At 40.2% G+C, this 20,000-nt stretch overlaps 1 protein-coding gene across 7 annotated transcripts in view; it reads right to left on the reverse strand.

The window, feature by feature from the left end:
• LOC136847557 (optomotor-blind protein-like) overlaps positions 1-20,000 on the reverse strand; it is a 379,535-nt gene that overhangs the window by 22,985 nt on the left and 336,550 nt on the right. For all 7 annotated transcript variants that reach the window (XM_067119317.1, XM_067119312.1, XM_067119303.1 and 4 more), the window contains one exon: positions 3,503-3,649. In XM_067119317.1, coding sequence (XP_066975418.1) covers positions 3,503-3,649 — 147 coding nt within the window. The remainder of the gene's footprint in view (positions 1-3,502; positions 3,650-20,000) is intronic.

Raw genomic sequence — 20,000 nt, forward strand, 5'->3', positions numbered from 1 at the left:
CATCAGTTATCAATAACTGAAGTTTGGGTGGACAAGGCATAATTTTGAAAAACAGAAGTAGTTTTTTTTTCTGAGGCACATATACAGGAAATTGGTCATATGGAGAGCGCAATTCCCCGCCCCCTCCCCGTACATCACCATAGTATGGACCAACGTACATGTCAATACGCAATTCTCATTACTGAAATTCCCGCAAAAACGGGTACAAACCAAGGCGCAATTCCTAAATACGTAATTCCCGTAAGAAAGATCACAAACCAAAGGTAATATTCATGAAAAGAAATTAAACAGTAAAAAGCACGAACCGAATGGAAATTCCCAGATAACAAACAACACGAACCTGACACACAAGAGGAAACCGCAAGCTCCAATTCGGGAATTGCGAAGGGTGGTGGCGAGGGGATAAGGCTGGAGGGAATTGTATACGCTCTGTAAATACACCATGTCGGATAGATCGTGCAAAAACGACATCCATTCCATCCTGTCCCTTCCGTCCCGGTCTAACCTATTCGCCCCCGACCGTACTTAAAAATCCCTCGACCCCAATTCACGAGAGGCATCTATTTACGTTTTTGCCGATTAAGTTTTTGTTGTGATTTCCTCATTCAAACAAGGAAAGAAGACTGGAGGAAAAAACGCCATCCCGTGAGTGAGTGAGTGAGTGAGTGTGTGTGTGTGTGTGTGTGTGTGTGTGTGTGTGTGTTTTATTCCGAGCGTGACGTACATCAAAGGGCAATGCTTGACTACGTACCGGATGTGAATCTTACATAATGTCTTAAATGTGAGATTTAACCATTGTCGTAATTTCACGGATGTGTGTGTCAATGTTTAGGCGTTCTAAGAAGTTTTAATTGTAAACTTTTCTTTAATATAACCAGGAGCCATTGCCCTCAGGAGTCATCTTGTTTCCGCTGTGATTTAATTGCTATTTACGCTATAGGATTTCTGTTCAAGAAACGAATATACTTCTGTATATTATATATTATCAAACACGATTTCAGTTCAATCCTGAATCATAAAGCTGACTCTTCTTAGCTCCATACCCTTTCGTTTCATATGATTTTTTTGTCTCCTCAAGTCACTCGAGCAATTAAATTGTTTCCATGCATTTCTTATGCACATTAAATGTATATTGTTAAATTAATCCAATTTCCCAATTTTTTTATTAGTATACCCCGATTGATGCATAAAGACAGTCACACTGGATAGATCCAGTATCTTATATAATACTTATCACAACCTAGAATTTACTACTCCTGCTTTTATCTAAACCATTATCAGTTTATTCTTTTAAAGATTCTATTAAAAAATTAATATAAACAAAACTATTCTCATTTTATATCCATTCTTCCTTTCTCGATCTGCTTCTGTCTTGCATTCCTTTTTCGACAAATTACACTCAGAGGGGGGGGGATTTTTTTTTAATATAATTGCTTTTTCTGACGGGAAAACACCCATCCATTCAAACAGCCCTTCCTACCCTTCGCTCACGAATACGAGAGAGAGAGAGAGAGAGAGAGAGAGAGAGAGAGAGAGAGAGAGAGAGAGAGAGAGAGAGAGCACCCACCCATTCAAACAGCCCTTCCTAACGAGAGAGAGAGAGAGAGAGAGAGAGTACACCCACCCATTCAAACAGCCCTCCCTAACCTTCGATCACGAATGGGAGAGAGAGAGAGAGAGAGAGAGAGAGAGAGAGAGAGAGAGAGAGAGAGAGAGAGAGAGAGAGAGAGAGAGAGCATCCCTGTAGCAGCATTAAAACTTTATCTCAAACTAGTAGCCACTGTCTGAAAGTCCATCAAAATTAAGTTTTAGAATAACATATCCTAAATGGGAGTTTAAGGATCTAGGAAAGGGGTGGGGGGAGGGGTTAGATTTTAAACGTAATTCGCCACCAGCCCCTATATCTATCTACAGTTCCCTTCCCTTCCCTGTCTCCATCCCACAACGTCTCGCTAATCTTCGGCCACCCCGTCCTTCCCCATCAACCCCCGTGGTGTTATAACTTAAAATTCAGTGAGAATAAAGATGATGAAATGGGTATAAAATGTTGGGGTCGGGAGACTGTAATTGAATCATAACATTAGAGGTCGAGACCCTACCTCCCACTATCCCCTCCCCCTCCGCTACCTCCTTCCCACCAACTCCAGTAGTTGACATGTGTCAACACCCGACTGATCTCGCGGAGGGGTCCTAATCGTCACCCCTCCCCGTCTGGCCACCCTCCCCCTCCCATCTTAACACCCAATCCACAATCTCCCTATCAAAACCAACAGCATTTTTATTCCTTCACTTGTTTGTGAGTGAGGTTCCCTTCGTCGATTGGAATGATTCGTACGAATATTGGAAAATGAATCTGGCTGGAAAATAAAATATTCTTTTCTCTACAGGTACTAAAACATATAATTATTAAAAGAACTGACACAATGAAATGAGAATTGAAAAGAATATAGGATTTAGGCCTAAAGGCCAAGCACTGGGACCATTGAGGTCATTCAGCGCTGAAAAGGAAATTGAGAGTTAAAGGTTTGAAAGGCGTAGCAGGAGGAAAGCCTCACAGTTGCACTATGAAACAATGCAATGAACGAAGCAGTGGAGATATTTATTATAAAGATTAAAACGCTGCAAAGCAAAAAACAAAGAAAGAGGAGATTGAAAACACATAATAAAGGCCATCTAAATCATCGAGGAGAGAGAGAGAGAGAGAGAGAGAGAGAGAGAGAGAGAGAGAGAGAGAGAGAGAGAGAGAGCAAATCCAGTGATCATTTCGAGCAAATGTCAAAAGTTTCACAGAGCGTCGCCGCAGAGTTACGAGATGATTGGCATCAGCAGTATTACCGCGCCGTAACGCCCTTAGGTTTTGTCACAACTCTTTGGTTGGAAAAATGCCATTAATATGAAATTGCGGTTACGCACGTAGATGGATGAGAGGACTAAAAAAGGAGGGCGTGTGTGGACGGTTGAGGAGGAGAGAGAGAGAGAGAGAGAGAGAGAGAGAGAGAGAGAGAGAGAGAGAGAGAGAGAGAGAGATAATCCTAGGTTATTAAGGCCATTTATATATATATATATATATATATATATATATATATATATATATATATATATATATATATATATATATATACATACATACATATATGTGTGTGTGTGTGTGTGTAGAATCTACAATGGGACCTGGTTCTGATTAGGGACCGGGTTCGTTTCCGCTACAGGACATCATAATTTCTTGCACTCGGATCTTAGGGCTTTGTAGAAACAAGAGTATCCAAAAAGCAGAAGAATTCAGGAGTTAAGAGGGTATTGTGGCTGTTACACTTACATATATATATATATATATATATATATATATATATATATATATATATATATATATATATATATATATATATATATATATATATATATATATATATATATATATATATATATATATATATATATATATATATAGAGAGAGAGAGAGAGAGAGAGAGAGAGAGAGAGAGAGAGAGAGAGAGAAACTTACTTTTTCGTTCTGATAAGCGGTGACGGCGATGAATTCAGTCTCTTTGAAGACGTAAGTCCTGAAGGTGGAATACGGCAATTTCAGGATGTCGTTTGCTCGGACTAAGTGGAATCTCGGCTGGTACTTGTGCATGGAATTGAGGATCGTCTGAAATGGAGAGAAAAAAAAAAAGATATGTTAATCATTTATTTCACTCGCTACAAGACGATGACATAAGAAAAAAATAAAGTTTAGATATGTTAAGCATTTATTACGCTCGCTACGAGACGATGAAATATACGAAAAATATAAATTTTAATCTTAAATTTAAAAAAATGAAAATAGTTGTATTAAATAAGATATATTTGTAAGTGTTTTATTAAAAAATTAATTCTAATCTGAAATTAAAAAAAAAATAAAAACAGCTGTATATAAATAAGATATATTTGTAATTGTTTTATTATACTCATTGCAAGACGATGCAACAACAAAAAGGAAAAATACATCCTAATCTGAAATTTAACATAAATAACCGCGTTTTAGTTAACGGCTTATAAATGATATTTCATTATCAACTTAAAAAATACAACACAAGAAATAATTATGCCCCTAACAAAGGAGGGTATTTGATCACAAAATTAAAATTACGCCCACATATTACGTACATGCACGCGAGCGACACACACACACACACGCATGCACACACACACACAGATTCGATGACAATTGTCCCATTGCCATTTGAGCACCGAGGCTGCAGGCCTCAGTGACGCTGAAAGAATAGAAAGCGATCAATAAATGTATGGTAGTTCTTTCTCTCTCTCACTCGCTTTTTATTGTGGCTTGAATGGGGGAACAGGAAAGGCAACAATGAACAGGCGGAACACGAAATAATATTAATACTAAAACTGAGAGTTGAGTAGGCCTTCAAATGTATTGGTGTAAAGTGATGGGGGGCGGAACACTTACCCCCTCCCCCACTTTTTCTCCCCCTCTCTTTCATCATGGAAAAGTGTTAACGTGAAAAGGCTACTTATATTAGTAAGTATATTTTTTACTGTTCAAAAACTACTTATATTAATAGTATATTTTTTCTGACTGCTTAAAAGAGTATTCGAATAATAAATCTGAAAGGCTTTTGCTTAATTCTTCCTTTTACTCTACCCTTCTCTTTCTTTCTTACTGTTTTGCTTCTGTTTCTTTATCAAAATGATGGGTTAATTTACCAATCAAAAGTAACATTCGGTGGCTTCAAAACTTTGGAGGTTATATGTACCCGTTGTTTATAACTGCTCCAATTCTCTCTCTCTCTCTCTCTCTCTCTCTCTCTCTCTCTCTCTCTCTCTCTCTCTCTCTCTCTCTCTCTCTCACGCCTTCGTACACCCATGGAACCAGAATTCGCGGATACACCTTCTTTGTCTGTACGCGGTTTTATTAACTCTTAAAGTATTTACCCAGCTAAAAGACCTATTTTGTTCCGAGCGAAGTCCACCCACGCCCCTCCAGTAGCTCATAACCCGCATGGGTGAACGCGCGCGCACACACACACACACACACACACACACACTCAGCCTCGGCGCACAAGAATAAGAAAGAAAGGGAAGAACGATTGGGAAATACGGGGAATTAGGAAAGACGAGGAATTACTTCGTGAAACACCGTCGCATACAGTGGCGTCGCGAGGCAGTAAATATTGCGATTGGTTAAAGAATGAGATGGGAAATTATTCATAGGAATAAGATGCTAAATAAAAATGAGATTTGTAGTAAGAAGGGAACGTATGGCGAAGAACAACAACGCTGATAAAAGGGGGACGAGAAATCATTTATAACGAAGAGAGAATTGACAAAAATACGGTTAAAGTAGAGGAGAAATTATACAGAAATAGTGTTCAATAAAAAGGAGATTTGTAGTAAGATGGGACAAAACAACAAATCTGTAACGAAGAGAGAAGTGACAAAAATACTCAAAGACAACAACAGCACCACAACCAAAAACACCGACAACACAACAACAACAGCTGCAGCAGCAACAACAGCAACGACAACTCAACAACAGCAGCTGCAGCAGCAACAACGACAACAACCACTCCTCCAACAATCCGAGTTGTTACTGCGGCGAGATTCTCTTAAAAGGAGTCCAGCATACAATTATGTTATTATTCAAGGGGGCCCCAATCCTTGATTGGCCATCAAGTTGACCTTCAATCCATCGGTGGGCTTGTCCTGCCTGTCAATCGTTCCTGTCATATTCATTTCCTCTGTCCACTCCAGGTTATTTATCATTGGAGGTCATTTGTCAGTTCGCTGGACGTGTCGTGTTTTGCCGTCCACGACGATCCATGATTGGCTGTTCAGAAACGATGGGAACTGGTCTGCAGATGATGGTTAATGTGGGGTCCTTAGCAGGATAATGGAGAGAGAGAGAGAGAGAGAGAGAGAGAGAGAGAGAGAGAGAGAGAGAGTCTGGGCCTTTCTCAAGTCTATCGTAGATAATAGCTCTACTGTCGATCATTGTCCCTCTGTTGCTTTATCTCCCTCAACATCAGCAAGGGACGAGCAGAGAGAGAGAGAGAGAGAGAGAGAGAGAGAGAGAATGGGGGCTACATGTTTAGATGAACAGCCGTCTCTTTACATTATTATTTTCACATTCCGTCCGTCATCGCCACTTTGTCTGCTCTGCGCTCCAAATATTCACCGATTCTTAACTTGGAGTCTTTCTTTTATGTTACCAGATCATCCCTCAAATTTATTTCCTACACAAACTAAGATTATCCTTCCTTCTTCCTTCACTGTTCCTTCTCTAGCACAAGCGCTCAACCTCCTCCTCCTCCTCCTCTTCTCTTCCTTCCTATTCAGCCTCCATCATCTCCATCCCAAACATTTGTTCTCAATTGACTTAGATCAAGGGCGTAAGTTCTTTCACTTTTAGACATTTTCTCGGCTGCAATTTTCTCATCCAAAACAATTTTCCCCTCAAGAAGGACGCGCCCTACCACCCCGGCCCCCGAAATCCCCTTCCACCCTCCCATCTCCTTAACCCCATGTGACCTGTCAAGAGGAAAAGAGGGGAAACAGGCCGTTATTATTCTCTCATCTATTCTTTTATACGTGTCCCCTCTCCTAGTTACCAATCGAATTATTCTCACGTTCTACTGCATGCGATCAAATTACTGCATTTAGGAGAGTTTGATGTTTTCCTGTCTTGCGTCTTTGATTCACTCGCGCGAATATTAAGAGATAATTGTTTTAAACTATACAACTTGACAAGAAAATCATAAATTTCATCCGCTGCAATATTCAGAACGACGTTAAAAATACTGGAGGGGAAATGCAACAACAAGCACGGTCTGTAAGACTGGGGGCAGTCGCCGAATGATTTCCGATGGGTAATTGTATGTAATCTCAGCTGCATTAATGCCATAATTGCTAGAATGTAGGAGAATCTACATAGGCAAATTATCCCTTCAATTACTTCCCTTCCACCGGAAAAGACAAAAAAGAGGGCGACGGGGGCGGGGGCTGCATTATTATTCATACAGTATCTTAATTAAAATTTTCATAGCAAGAATAAAAATAAACACCTTTACTAATATAAAGGAAAGATAAGAAAAAAAAGCGAAAGGAAAAATATAAATTACCAAACCATACAAAAACTGCTATATCCTCACTAGCAAAAATTTTCTTCCTATTATGGAAGTGCGGTCAAGACGGCCATGTCAGCTATTTTCCATTTTTTTCCTTCTTCTCCCCCCCCCCCACCTTTAACCTCTCTCCCCCTCCCCCAACCCATTCCCCCGCCTACCACGAAGGCCCTCTCTACTCTAGCACACAATTTTCGAATTAGTCCCATAACTCAGCGTCAATCACGAACAAATTCAGATAGCGTCGAGCGTTGATTTATGGTAAATTTGACGATTTCCCAAGATCTATCCTTGGCCCGTGGTCGGAGCTGTTCAGGTTGCATATATCTTGCTGACGGAAGATATAAAAGAAGGGTTGGGTGGGAACGTGGTAAGGGGAAGAGGGTCTTCCTCTCCCCTCTCCCCCCCGCCACAAACCCCTCCCTAAAAGGGTAAGAGGGGTAGGTGTGAGTAGGAGGGGAATGGATGGGGGGAAGGGGTAGGAGACGAGGTCTTTCCTCCGACGTCCGGAAGTTGAGCGGAATAAAGATATTTTCCTTTTTTTATTTTTATTTTTTCCTCGTGAGTTGTTTCCCCTACACAGTTGACTGCTTGAGTTTTTATCATTATCCTACCGTGATGGGTATAAGCACGGCTTTATTTTCTGCGTTCTTCGTGCACATTTTTCAACCAATTAGGTCATAAATGTAGAACTTACTTAAATTTCTTTTCTACGGGTATTCACTCAACCAGAATTTACAGTTAAGGTTAAGTATACCTTAGTTTAACAAGACCACTGAGCTGATTAACAGCTCTCCTAGGGCTGGCCCGAAGGATTAGACTTATTTTACGTGGCTAAGAACCAATTGGTTACCTAGCAACGGGACCTACAGCTTATTGTGGAATCCGAACCACATTATGCTGAGAAATTAATTTCTATCACCAGAAATAAATTCCTCTAATTCTTCACTGGCCGGCCGGAGAATCGAACTCGGGCCCAGCAGAGTGCTAGCCGAGTACGATAGCGACCCTCCCAATGAGGAACTTAGATTACTTATACAGTTACTCCCATAAATGTGTTTACTGAACCAAAGCAGTTTACTGCCGGAGATAAAGCTGAATACTCATCACGACGAACATCAAGGGATAGCTAACTAAAAGCCTTTTTAATGCAGTACAATCACGCCGTACAGAACATGCATCACCCTTAAAAATACATTACCTCCTCACTTATGTAATCTCCTCTAGCGGTTCTAAACATTAAAACATCAAAAAATCCCCACACATCTGCGCAAATGAATCTGTGAAATCAGGTGTTTAAAATGAATGTAGTTGTTAACGTGTGTGCATGTGTGTGTGTGTGTGTGTGTGTGTGTGTGTGAATGCCAGGTGACATTCCAACATGAGCAGAGGCGTGTCGACATGTGCGGTCTTAAGGCGTTCCGAGAATTAAATCTCACGGGCCAGCGTTTCTACCCTACAGAATGACAGTAGTGGGTTAAATACTCTTAATTTAAATTTAAATTTTTTTTTTTTAGTTTTTAAGAGTGGCTTCGTTGATGGACGAATAAGGCTTGGAAAAAAAATGTCACTTGTAAGTATATCAATGAAATACATAATTACTGTCAAACTGGAAGTACTGGAAAGAACGATAAACAAAATTAACAAACAAACAAACGAGAAATGAATACAAAAATCATTCGGAAACTGACTAGGCGGCTACTCTAAACGCGCTGTGGACACAATGACTGAAGGAAGAATTCCCTTTCTCGTTTAGAAAACAGTGCGCAAGTCTCCTTAGAAACCTTCAGACCAATTAAGTAAGGAAGCCGATTGACGCCACCGTCATTTTTATCACCTGGTAATCCGAAGACTTTAAGTAGTTGAGAAATGACGGATTCATTTACAAACAGCGCGTGAAGGTTTCATTAATCGTCAAAGAATTTCGAGGAATTGTGAAGTGCTAGATGAAATATCTATTCATTCCATGATCGACCGTGCATCGCAAGATTACGTGCGCGGGATGATTGTATAGGCACGCACAAATGCATTGGCGTATGCACATGCATACGTTATGACCGTACATACGTAGTAAGGTATCTTCTTGTCACCGTCTTCATACTTCATAACTGAATTGATGTTTAGTTCCTAATTATATTCAGTTTTGTTATTTTCTATGAAACCATTTCACAGCCCGTTTCAAATGAACTCCCGTTCATTAACGATTAAAAACACTACAAAAAAAATAATAACAGTTCCTCTCTGCATCGTCCTTGAATACCAGTATAACAGTTTCACTCATAACGTAATTTAAAATACAATCCTCTCCTTGGACTTTGCGTTTCTCTGAACTAACAGCAGAAGCGTAGATATTACCATAATCATTAAGAAATCTCTCTCTTATTCTTCTGCCCCTGAACATGACTTAGGGAAACGGGACGATAATCCTTAAATATACCAGTAATAATAAGATGCACGAAGTAAAAGGGGAAATTCCTAACTATAAGGTCTGACAGAGGTGGACGACGAATATCAGTGACGCTTTTGAGATTTCGAGGTCTGCATTTGCATGAACGTATACTGCACAATATAAGCAATAATACTATTGAAGACACACTTGTATTTACATAATAGGTTCATGTGCCATTCTTCAACATCGTCAGGATTCATTGATGCGTGATATATATCAAGAAAATACTGTACAACAGATACTGCACAAAAGACTACATTCAAACCAAGCAAAAAGAACTTACTTCCAGTGTAAAAACTGATACAGTGTAAGTGTATACACGTTATACACAAGGTAAAAAGTACGCAAAATTAAGAAGCCACAAATAATGACAAAAGAAGCCGGCGATAACACCAATACAGCAAAGTAGAGTCGGAGCCAGTTGTAGTTCCGAGCGCGTATTCCTAATAACAGGTTGTGGGCAGCAGAGGCGCCTTCCACAATACAGAGGAAATTTGGTTCGTACGCGACTTGAAAGATGAGGACCGGAGCCAAATCGCTCTAATGGTCGGTATGGGCAGAGAAGGGAAGGAAAGAGAGGAGAAGGAGGAAATACTGCCAAGTTGTCACGATTAAGGATAAAAGACTCGGAATCTGAAGATAAAAGTACGTCAAGCAGTCAGTTATTCATCAATGCATCAATGCCATATACTCAGTTCTCTGGTGAATATATTACTTTCATTGTTAGCATCCAAGAGAAGAACAAATGCAAAAACAAATACAAATTATGATCTTTGTCGGGGGTTTCACTGCTTTTAGCCAAGGGTATTGCATGTGTATATATTCCTCACTGCCTTGAAGACTGTTCGAAAACCCCCCAGGAGCAATAGCCATAATAATACCAGTATCAGAATAAATAAATAAATAAATACATAAATAAATAAATAAATAAATAAATAAATAAATAAATAAATAAATAAATAAACAAAAGCAAGAGATAACAAACTTCTTGCCTCCATTCATCTTAAAACCCTCCGGAAACCTCAACCCCGACAAGAGCCTTTCCTCCTCCGCCAACCCCTACCCCCCACCCTTTTTTCATCTTTCTCCTTACTCTCTCAGAGCCTCGTCCCAACAGAACTTCCAAAATCCGATCTGAGCAACATGTTTACATATTGAATACCGCTAATCTCCCTTTGGGTCACCCCCTCCCCTCCCCCTCCCCCGAAGGAGATCACCCACACACAAATCGGGAGACCCTGAAAACCGACAAATTCTGCCCTCGCCGTCGAACTCCTCCTGCACCGCCCTCCCGACCCCCATTCTTCAGCCCATCTAACGCCGTTTCTCTTCGATCCACATCCAACCCCCCTCCCGATAAACCTCCCCCCAACCCCGGGACCAATGGCCCCATACATAAATCCATTATCTAACTCCTCACAGACAGACGGACGTACACACACACACACACACACACAAAGGAGGATCAACTGAAAAGGTTGCCGGCAAAAGAGAGAAGAGACGACGTATACTGCATGCATCAAAAACATATGTCTCAGAAAGGAAGAACAGAGTGGACTGATATGAAAGGACCTGAAAAAGGTCAATGTTATATTCTGTATTCGGATGAATCACTGAAAGACGGTATCCGCTAGGGTGAAATGAAATGAACAAACGATGCATACCCAAAAGTCCAATGACAAAGCAATAACCGCGGAAGGAATTTTACTTCATAACGACAAAGCTTTCTGACATGGTAAAAAGTAAAAATAAATAAGCCCAATTAAAATTATTTAATGCCCTGAGGATGAAAGAAAGGCGTGACCAGCACAATTCTAAGTTGTGACTTAAAAAAAAATAAACGCTGAATGGATTCTGAAATTTTACTGCATGTGCAAAACAATGCATGACAAGAAATCCGCAAAGAATGATGAATTCTCTCTCTCTCTCTCTCTCTCTCTCTCTCTCTCCCCTCTTAAGCATTCTTATATAACAAACAACAAACCCACTTGCTTATCTGTTGATATTCGGACGACGAGGTCAACTCGTTTTTCTTCATAACCAGATTAATGTTTGCCCGCAACATACTTCCATCTTAATCGCGAAAGACAGAAGTCTACCGTGAAATTAATATATCATCGTATAGATGAATGCGTACACACACCAAAGTAATCACACTAAGTGCGCAAATAACTTGCACTAACGGTCGTACATATGATACAGTAAATCTGTTCCAACCTAAACGGGGAAAATGTTCGAACGAGCGAATATACGCGGACACAGCGGTCGAAAATTATACAAGTATGCATCTTAATTTTCATATGTTCACTCGTGGGCGTCAGAGAGAGAGAGAGAGAGAGAGAGAGAGAGAGAGAGAGAGAGAGAGAATCATCTTCACTCTGACCCTGACGTCTCCCCCTTTCCTCAGAAACTAAAACATTTCTGTATACTGAGTTAATCATTTACCTAAATGCACATGGAACATCCCTCTATTTTTCTCAGCGGAGCTCCCTTCACTACCTTTTGGGCGAAAGATAATGTCATTATACTCTTCGTCGACAAAAAATATTGTCAAAAAACACCATGCATGTTAATGAGACATGATAAAATCATTCTCACTTTAAAAAGACTTCGAAAGCGTTTTGCATAAGACAAAACTTATAAATCTTAAAAAAAATTTTTTGACCAAAATTTAACCTTTGCTAAAAACCGGAAAACTAACTAAAATTAGAGAAATGTTAATCGCTAAAATAGAGAATAAACAAAGGAAACTCGTAGGACTAAATAAAATTTCCTCACACGGATATTGCAACAGAATCACAGGCAAGACATAAACACATTCACACCAGAAATACTCAAATATATTAAGAAAAATAAATAAAAACACTAACTAATAAACAATTAGAGAGAGAAAAACAGGAGATTACTTGCACAACTTCAAAAAGAGACTATTTTCTTTTCAATTTTTTCCCCTTATCTCTTTTTATGAGCTTAGTTATCATCTACCTATCGTCCTTCTTCTAAAGCATAACTCACCACTAATCAATAACGGTAACGAGAGAGAGAGAGAGAGAGAGAGAGAGAGAGAGAGAGAGAGAGAGAGAGAGAGAGGTAGCCGCCATAGCGTAGCAATCTCACCGTAATCCCGATAAAAGTAAGGGATTCTTTTGCGTATGAAAGAAGAAAAGGCAGAGAGGAGGAAAAAAAATACTTCAAAGATTCGATCTGGGAAGAGGATTTCTGATTTCCATATGGGAGAAGCTCAAGACATGAAAAGGGAGAAGAGACTGAGGTTGGAGAGAGAGAGAGAGAGAGAGAGAGAGAGAGTAAAACATTAGAAATTACGATGGGGTAAAAATACACTAATAAAGACGAAGAAAATACGAGAGAGAGAGAGAGAGAGAGAGAGAGAGAGAGAGAGAGAGAGAGAGAGAGAGAGAGAACAACATATTTGGCAAAGAAATCTTCCGGTGAAAACAACTATCCTCGCATGGCCCATCCACCACTAGCGAAGGGGGGTGGGGGACGTAACCCCTCCGGCTCCCCTTCCCCCTGACGGCATGGCGCTCACTTGATCCTGTTGTATCGTTCTCATCGAGCATTATGGGCCATCAATCATAAATATTATACTTTGGCCGAATGAAAATACATATCAGATTATCATAAGGTCGAGGAAGGCTGCCGATGCCTCTCTCGCGGATTACATTTTCAGGGAATATGCTCCGGGATTTAGTCCGTTATGATGCCGGAGAGGGGGGTGTTGGGAGGGGGAATGGGGGGGGGAAGGGAAGGGAAGAGAGGGGGATGTGCAGCCACAACTCAGAAGGAAGATTTTGGATGCTATAGGTTTTAATGGAATTGTATTAAAATTCTACTTAATTTTTTAGTTTTTCTCTTTCAGTCTAACAACCTTCATAGAAGCAATATATATATTATATACATATATATATATATATATATATATATATATATATATATATATAATACACACATATATGCATATGTTTATATATATCAGCGTCAGTTATCAGCTAACAACAAATGTCAATACCGTGGTGATGTTAACACTTGTATGTAATGGCTTAACTAGCTGGTTACACAATCGGAGCCAGGTTGGAACAGCGATAAGTTCCTATGTGAGAAAATACATAATTACATATACGCTCATGTATTTTGCATGTGTAATAATGCACGAATCCACATAATTATAACCACGCCTACAAACATTACGAATGCCTGTAGTAAGCAAGAGTATATACGTTCAGGAGACAATTTAAACGAAAACATTCATAAATATACAATAAAATCTCCAGGTCTCCTTTTTTCTGCGTTATGATCAAGAAGAAGAAGAAGAAGGAGGAGGAGGAGGAGGAGGAGGAGAATTTAAACGAAAATATTCATAAATATACAATAATCTCCAGGTCTCCATTCTTCTGCGATAATGAAGAAGAAGAAGAGGAGGAGAAGGAGGAATAGAATTTAAACGAAAATATTCATAGATATACAATAATCTCCAGGTCTCCATTTTTCTGCGATAATGAAGAAGAGGAGGAGGAGGAGGAGGAGGAGGAGGAGGAGGGGGGGGAGGAGGAGGAGGAGGAGGAGGAGGGAACCCGTTAAAAGCGTTCAGCACAACCGCTTATGACGACCCTTGCCTGACGAGGCTATTTGGCTTAAGACCAGTTCATGTTTACACAGAGGTCGCCATCCCAATTCGTCTAGCATTTACATCGAATTAACTCATCATCACAATCCATAAAATCGGCCCTCCTCCTCCTCCTCCTCCTCCTCCTCCTCCTCCTCCTCCTCCTCTTCCTCCGCTATTTCAGAAGGAAGACGGGAAAGAAAATGAAAGGTGGAGGGAGCCTAAATCATTATATCAAGTTTATTTATCAGATATTTCACTCCACTTCGTTCATAATTTGTAGAGAGTGAGAAAGAGACACTGTCACTGAATGAAACAAAAACATTAACGATAGAACCTGACGGTGTCAACCAAACCAAAAGCAACCTTTGTGGTAAAAAAAGTGAAATGATCTATCAGAGAGAGAGAGAGAGAGAGAGAGAGAGAGAGAGAGAGAGAGAGAGAGAGAGAGAGAGAGAGAGAGAGAGAGAATTATCGGCACGGTAAACGCAATTTACTAAAAAAAAAAATGTATATACTGGGCACGGAAGAATAACCAAATGCAACAATAAACAATGAGAAATTCCATACTAGCACGAACAATCACCAAGTAAGGACCACATGAGAAAGACAAAATAAATAAAATGAAAACAGAAATAGCTCCCACGAGAAAAAGAGATAGCTTCTTCTAATAATGTGTAATCTGTGTCATACCGGGGTCGCAGAATGAGACCCCAAAGTTGCTATCTCTCGCCCTTACCCCTTTCGTTTCTCAGCACGGAAAGTAAAAAAAAAAAAAAAAAAAAAAAAGAGAGAGAGAGAGAGAGAGAGAGAGAGAGAGAGAGAGAGAGAGAAGTTATATAAATTTCCTGGGATGAATTACCCCCTTACGGAGACCAACCCTTTAAAACACGAGGATGAGAAGAAAATAAATAAGAGGAAAAGGACGAATCTCCACCACCGTCATAATCTTTGGGGTCTTTCGAGGAAGGGAGAGAGAGAGAGAGAGAGAGAGAGAGAGAGAGAGAGAGAGAGAGAGAGAGAGGACTCAGGTAAAGAACGAGGGGAAGTTCGGAATATCATAGAAGTGAGGGGAAGGTTAGGCGAAAAATTAAATCAAAATGAAACATTAAATGGGAATATAAAAGCGAATAATCCCTTGAACAAAAATCAAGACCATGAATGAAGAGATTAATAAAAAAAAAAAAAAAAAAAAACCATCAGAGAGAGATTGGAGAAAGAGTAAGGTTTGAAAGCTGTACAAATATTTAACAGTCCGAGAAAAATTGAAAAAAACAGTGTACGTGAAGCGGCAATAATAATAATAATAATAATAATAATAATAATAATAATAATAATAATAATAATAATAATAATAATAATAATAATAAAAGAAGCGTTCAATAGAAAGGAAAATACAAGCTCTCGTATATGTAATTTTTTTCATATAAATATCTAACAAATTTCCCCGTGAAATACAGCATATATAAAAATTTTTGCGGCCATCCTAATTTTGCATCATATTTGCTTTCAATATATTGGATAATTTTTCATCGTTACAATCTGAGGTAGCCAATAAATGCTCTTATAAGATCGTCACAGACTTGGCTTACCATCATCATTTTCTGTATATAACACACGAAGTAGTAGTTATACATCAATATAAAATATACACATCACCAATAACCAGTTCACATACAACACTAATAACTAGATGCTAATGGCATTTCTGCATTAGAACCTTCATAAGGCAGGAAGATGGCGTTGGGGGTTTACAAGAAGTCTTCATGAGCCTTTGATGCAAGGTTTCTTGGAATTCGAAGACTGTGAGCGTGGATTAAAGCTATGTCGAAATGATTTGAGTAAGAAGAAAGACAATCTCCGCGTATCATTGAAAGAGCGGACATACCATACAGGTCCTATCATTGGCGAGCTCCGACAAAGCATTTCACTAAATAAAAATTAAAGTAAAAAAGTTAACCCTTCTAATCATTAAATCCGTATCTACTTAAACTCCCTCGACAAAAAACATTTTTGTTCATAGCACAGGATAAGGGCGTCCAGGGTCAAGGGTCGGGGCGGGAGATGGTGTGATTCACAGAGACCAAAATGATGGTGCCATTCTACCATACACAGGATACAATCCGCAGGGCGTGGTGGATCCTCGTTCCCTACTCCTGTCAATCAAGGGGACATCTCAACCGATGCACAGTGACTGCTATTGGAAATGAAGAGGGGAGAGAGAGAGAGAGAGAGAGAGAGAGAGAGAGAGAGAGAGAGAGAGAGAGAAAGGGACAAGAGAATATGAGGAAGAGGAATGAGAGGGGTGGGGGACTGGCAATGAAAAGTTTTTTCTTTCTTTTATGAGGGGGTGGGGTAGGGTTTGCTGAATAAGGAGGGACAGGGGCAGGAATAAGGAGGGACAGGGGCAGGAATAAGGAGGGACAGGGGCAGAAGGGAAATTATGGTAAACGGCTGGTTTATTTCATATGAATGATTTTAAAGCTCCGCCGCATAAGGTCTTAACTGTAGCCATTCTTTCCAAGAATTAATCACCTCCAGCCCTCCCCCGATCTTGTCACGATATCTGAAATACTCCATCTTACAGCTGTTTCCTGCATTCGGTTTGGGAATGTGTGCTCCAGTCAACAGAGAGAGAGAGAGAGAGAGAGAGAGAGAGACTATCTACTTATTAACCATCTTAGTTCAGATACAGGTTGAAGTACTAATATTACAGCTACCATCAAAACCATCAATTTGGTTGGTCAAATAAGATTTATACTGTTAAAAGGAACACAAACACAGCTCTGCTAGATTTGTGGGGAAAGTCTGCACCATCCGCTTACCCCAACAGACTCATATTTTGTTTTTTATAATTAATTGTGATCCTTATAAAATTTCTTGGTGTTCTAATGATATTTCAAATTATAATGATCAAAGGAAGTAAATATACTGGGGGTGGGGGAGAAACTGGCAAATAAAAAAAATCGTGCTAAAGAAAGGTTAGCGAGAGACAAGAGACGTTGAAGCAGTGTAAGTTACCCCCTTGAAGAGAGAGAGAGAGAGAGAGAGAGAGAGAGAGAGAGAGAGAGAGAGAGAGAGAGAAAAGCAAATCCCCTCCAAACACCAAGCTTCAATAACCACTTCATTACTTATCTGTTGGAACCGAAAGGTCTAAAATTTATCTTTGATCCGGCCGACTTGCCATACTTAACCGGAAATTCAGTAGCTATGCATCAAGATAATTACTACCACGAACAACCTTAAGGGTGTCCGTTCTACGTAGCTTTAACGGCAGAATCAACCTTAAAGGGCACTACCGATGACCAACTTGATTTTTTTTTCTCTTTTTTTTCTGTTTTCCATTTTGTGTTGAGCGGTCTCAGTTGATTCCCTTGATACCTCCCCCCCCCTTTCCTTCCCCTCCACTTCCAATGTAATGACCTTGGAAGAAGGCGCATCCTAGCTGTCAGATAAGGGTTGTTTATGACCCTTATTGCACTCCACCATAAGGGTAAACCTCCCAGCAATCACACGCCGGAGGCTTGCGACCATAACTTTCTCGTTATCTGTGATTCCAGAAGTTGATACAAGAAAATGAACTCTGGACGGACTTTCGGAAGTCGGGAAGCAGCAGTCTAGCTGGATGAAAGGGAAGAGAGGAGGGCAAGAAGAGATTGGGTGGAGGAGGCGGGGGGAGGGGGGCACAGTCGGGGAGGAGAAGAAAGAAGGTTTTGCGGTATGCCAGAATAGAATTTCCAAAACAACCCCTTCCCTCAAAATATCAGCAGTTTTTCATGTATATTTTAATTTATCAAAAAGTTATTACCAAAAAAAAAAAAACTGGAATAACGGAACTCACCATCTAACATTGAGTATATTCACGCATACATACTGTACACAAGAACACGCATATATGTATGTGTGTAAGCGTGTGTGTATGTATGGATAGTGTACATGTCGTGAGCACGGCTGTAAGGAATGCCCTGCTATGAAAATTAGTACGAAGTTCCAGATAAAAATGGACAAGCAGAAATATTTCCATGCCACTTATTTGCTTCCTAGCTCTCTCTCTCTCTCTCTCTCTCTCTCTCTCTCTCTCTCTCCTCTCTGTCCGTCTGTCCGCCCACGGCTTCAGTAAAGTGCCTCCGACCACCAGCACTTCATTTGGACTTATCTTTTATCAACACATATATCTTGACCTCACCTCAATCAAGGGGTGAGATAGGAGGTTATATAAAAGACACCAAGATTAGATCCTTGGGATAAGAGTGCGAGGGCCAAACTTCCCTTCAACCAATAGGAGGAAGAAGGGAAGGGGAAGGGGAAGGGGTGGGGGAGGGGGGTGGTGGAAAGACCAGAACTTAAGGGATAATAAAACGTCTGTTTGTTCTTGTGGCTGGAGCGAGAGAGGACCAGGGAATGAAGGGGTCTCCCGTGTAAATGGCGTTGCTGTGGGAAACTCTGGTCCGGCAGAAAATGTTATGGGCAATAACTCCGAGACAAATAAATACCGAGAAGCATTGGAGGAGATGATAGCGGTTTAAAGCGCCCTCTCTCTCTGCGCCACGAAATCAAAGAGTTATGGAACCCAGTGACTTTTCGAAAGCCGCAGCGTTGACTGAATTTAGTTTTTCCTTGTACGTGACTGACATTTTTAAAACTAAAAAAAGTGCACAATTGTGTGTTCTGGTATATTTCTTATTCAAATGTCGCCATACAATTCGGCTATATGAGCAGCAGCTCTATCCGGATAAAGTTGTAGTCAATTACTCCAGTAGACGTAAGCTTGTGTGTATATATATAAATTATAATTCAAAATACACAATTCTGGGTACTTACTATTCGCGTCTTCACACACACACATACAGAGAGAGAGAGAGAGAGAGAGAGAGAGAGAGAGAGAGAGAGATTTGGAAGCGACCATCGCAACGCTGGGGGTAAATCAACGACCAAATAAGGCCGCGATAAAAGCCAAAGGAGAGGAAAAGGAAGAGGACTGAAGAGGAGGAGGAGGACCAGTAGGAGGAGGAGGAGGAGGAGGAGGACGAGATCTCAAGGAAGAGGAGACGCCGAAAAGGAAGATAAAGAGGAGAGATGGAGAGCGCCGATAAGAGTGATGGGACTAGCCTTTAGACTGATGACCTAAGACCCATCCACTGACAAGTTCGCTGCTTCCTAAGATCAACTCTGTGACGGTAGCCTTCTTACATTAAGGGCCTTCTTTATTCTCATTCTCTCTCTCTCTCTCTCTCTCTCTCTCTCTCTCTCTCTCTCTCTCTCTCTCAGCGTTATGTTATCTCCAAAATTTAAGAGCGTTTCAGTTGATATCTACGTGAAAATGCAAATATCTGTCAAAATCTCAATTACACATGAATTGAGGAAAATGCATAAATTTAAAACAATATATATATATATATATATATATATATATATATATATATATATATATATATATATGTGTGTGTGTGTGTGTGTGTGTATGTGTGCATACATGTGTGCATACATATATATATATATATATATATATATATATATATATATATATATATATTTGAAGTTCCCAAGGGTCCTGGTTGACGCTGAGATCAGCGGGCTACAATCGAAGAGCAGTTAATGAGATAATCATTGCCCACAACCTATCCTTGAGCTTGAACCGAATGATTATCCTCTCCTCTCCCCTATCATCGGCCCTTATTATCCCTTTCGTCAACTACCGTCATCCTCAGCGTGTGTGGCGTGTGTCAGTGTACTAACAAGGCAAAGGGTCAGAGGTAAACAAGGTCATTAGCGGTGTCGACGGTCCTTATCAGGCGACCTCCCT

The sequence above is a fragment of the Macrobrachium rosenbergii genome, chromosome 2 (genome assembly GCF_040412425.1).
Source record: "Macrobrachium rosenbergii isolate ZJJX-2024 chromosome 2, ASM4041242v1, whole genome shotgun sequence".
NCBI classification, from domain to species: Eukaryota; Metazoa; Arthropoda; class Malacostraca; order Decapoda; family Palaemonidae; genus Macrobrachium; species Macrobrachium rosenbergii.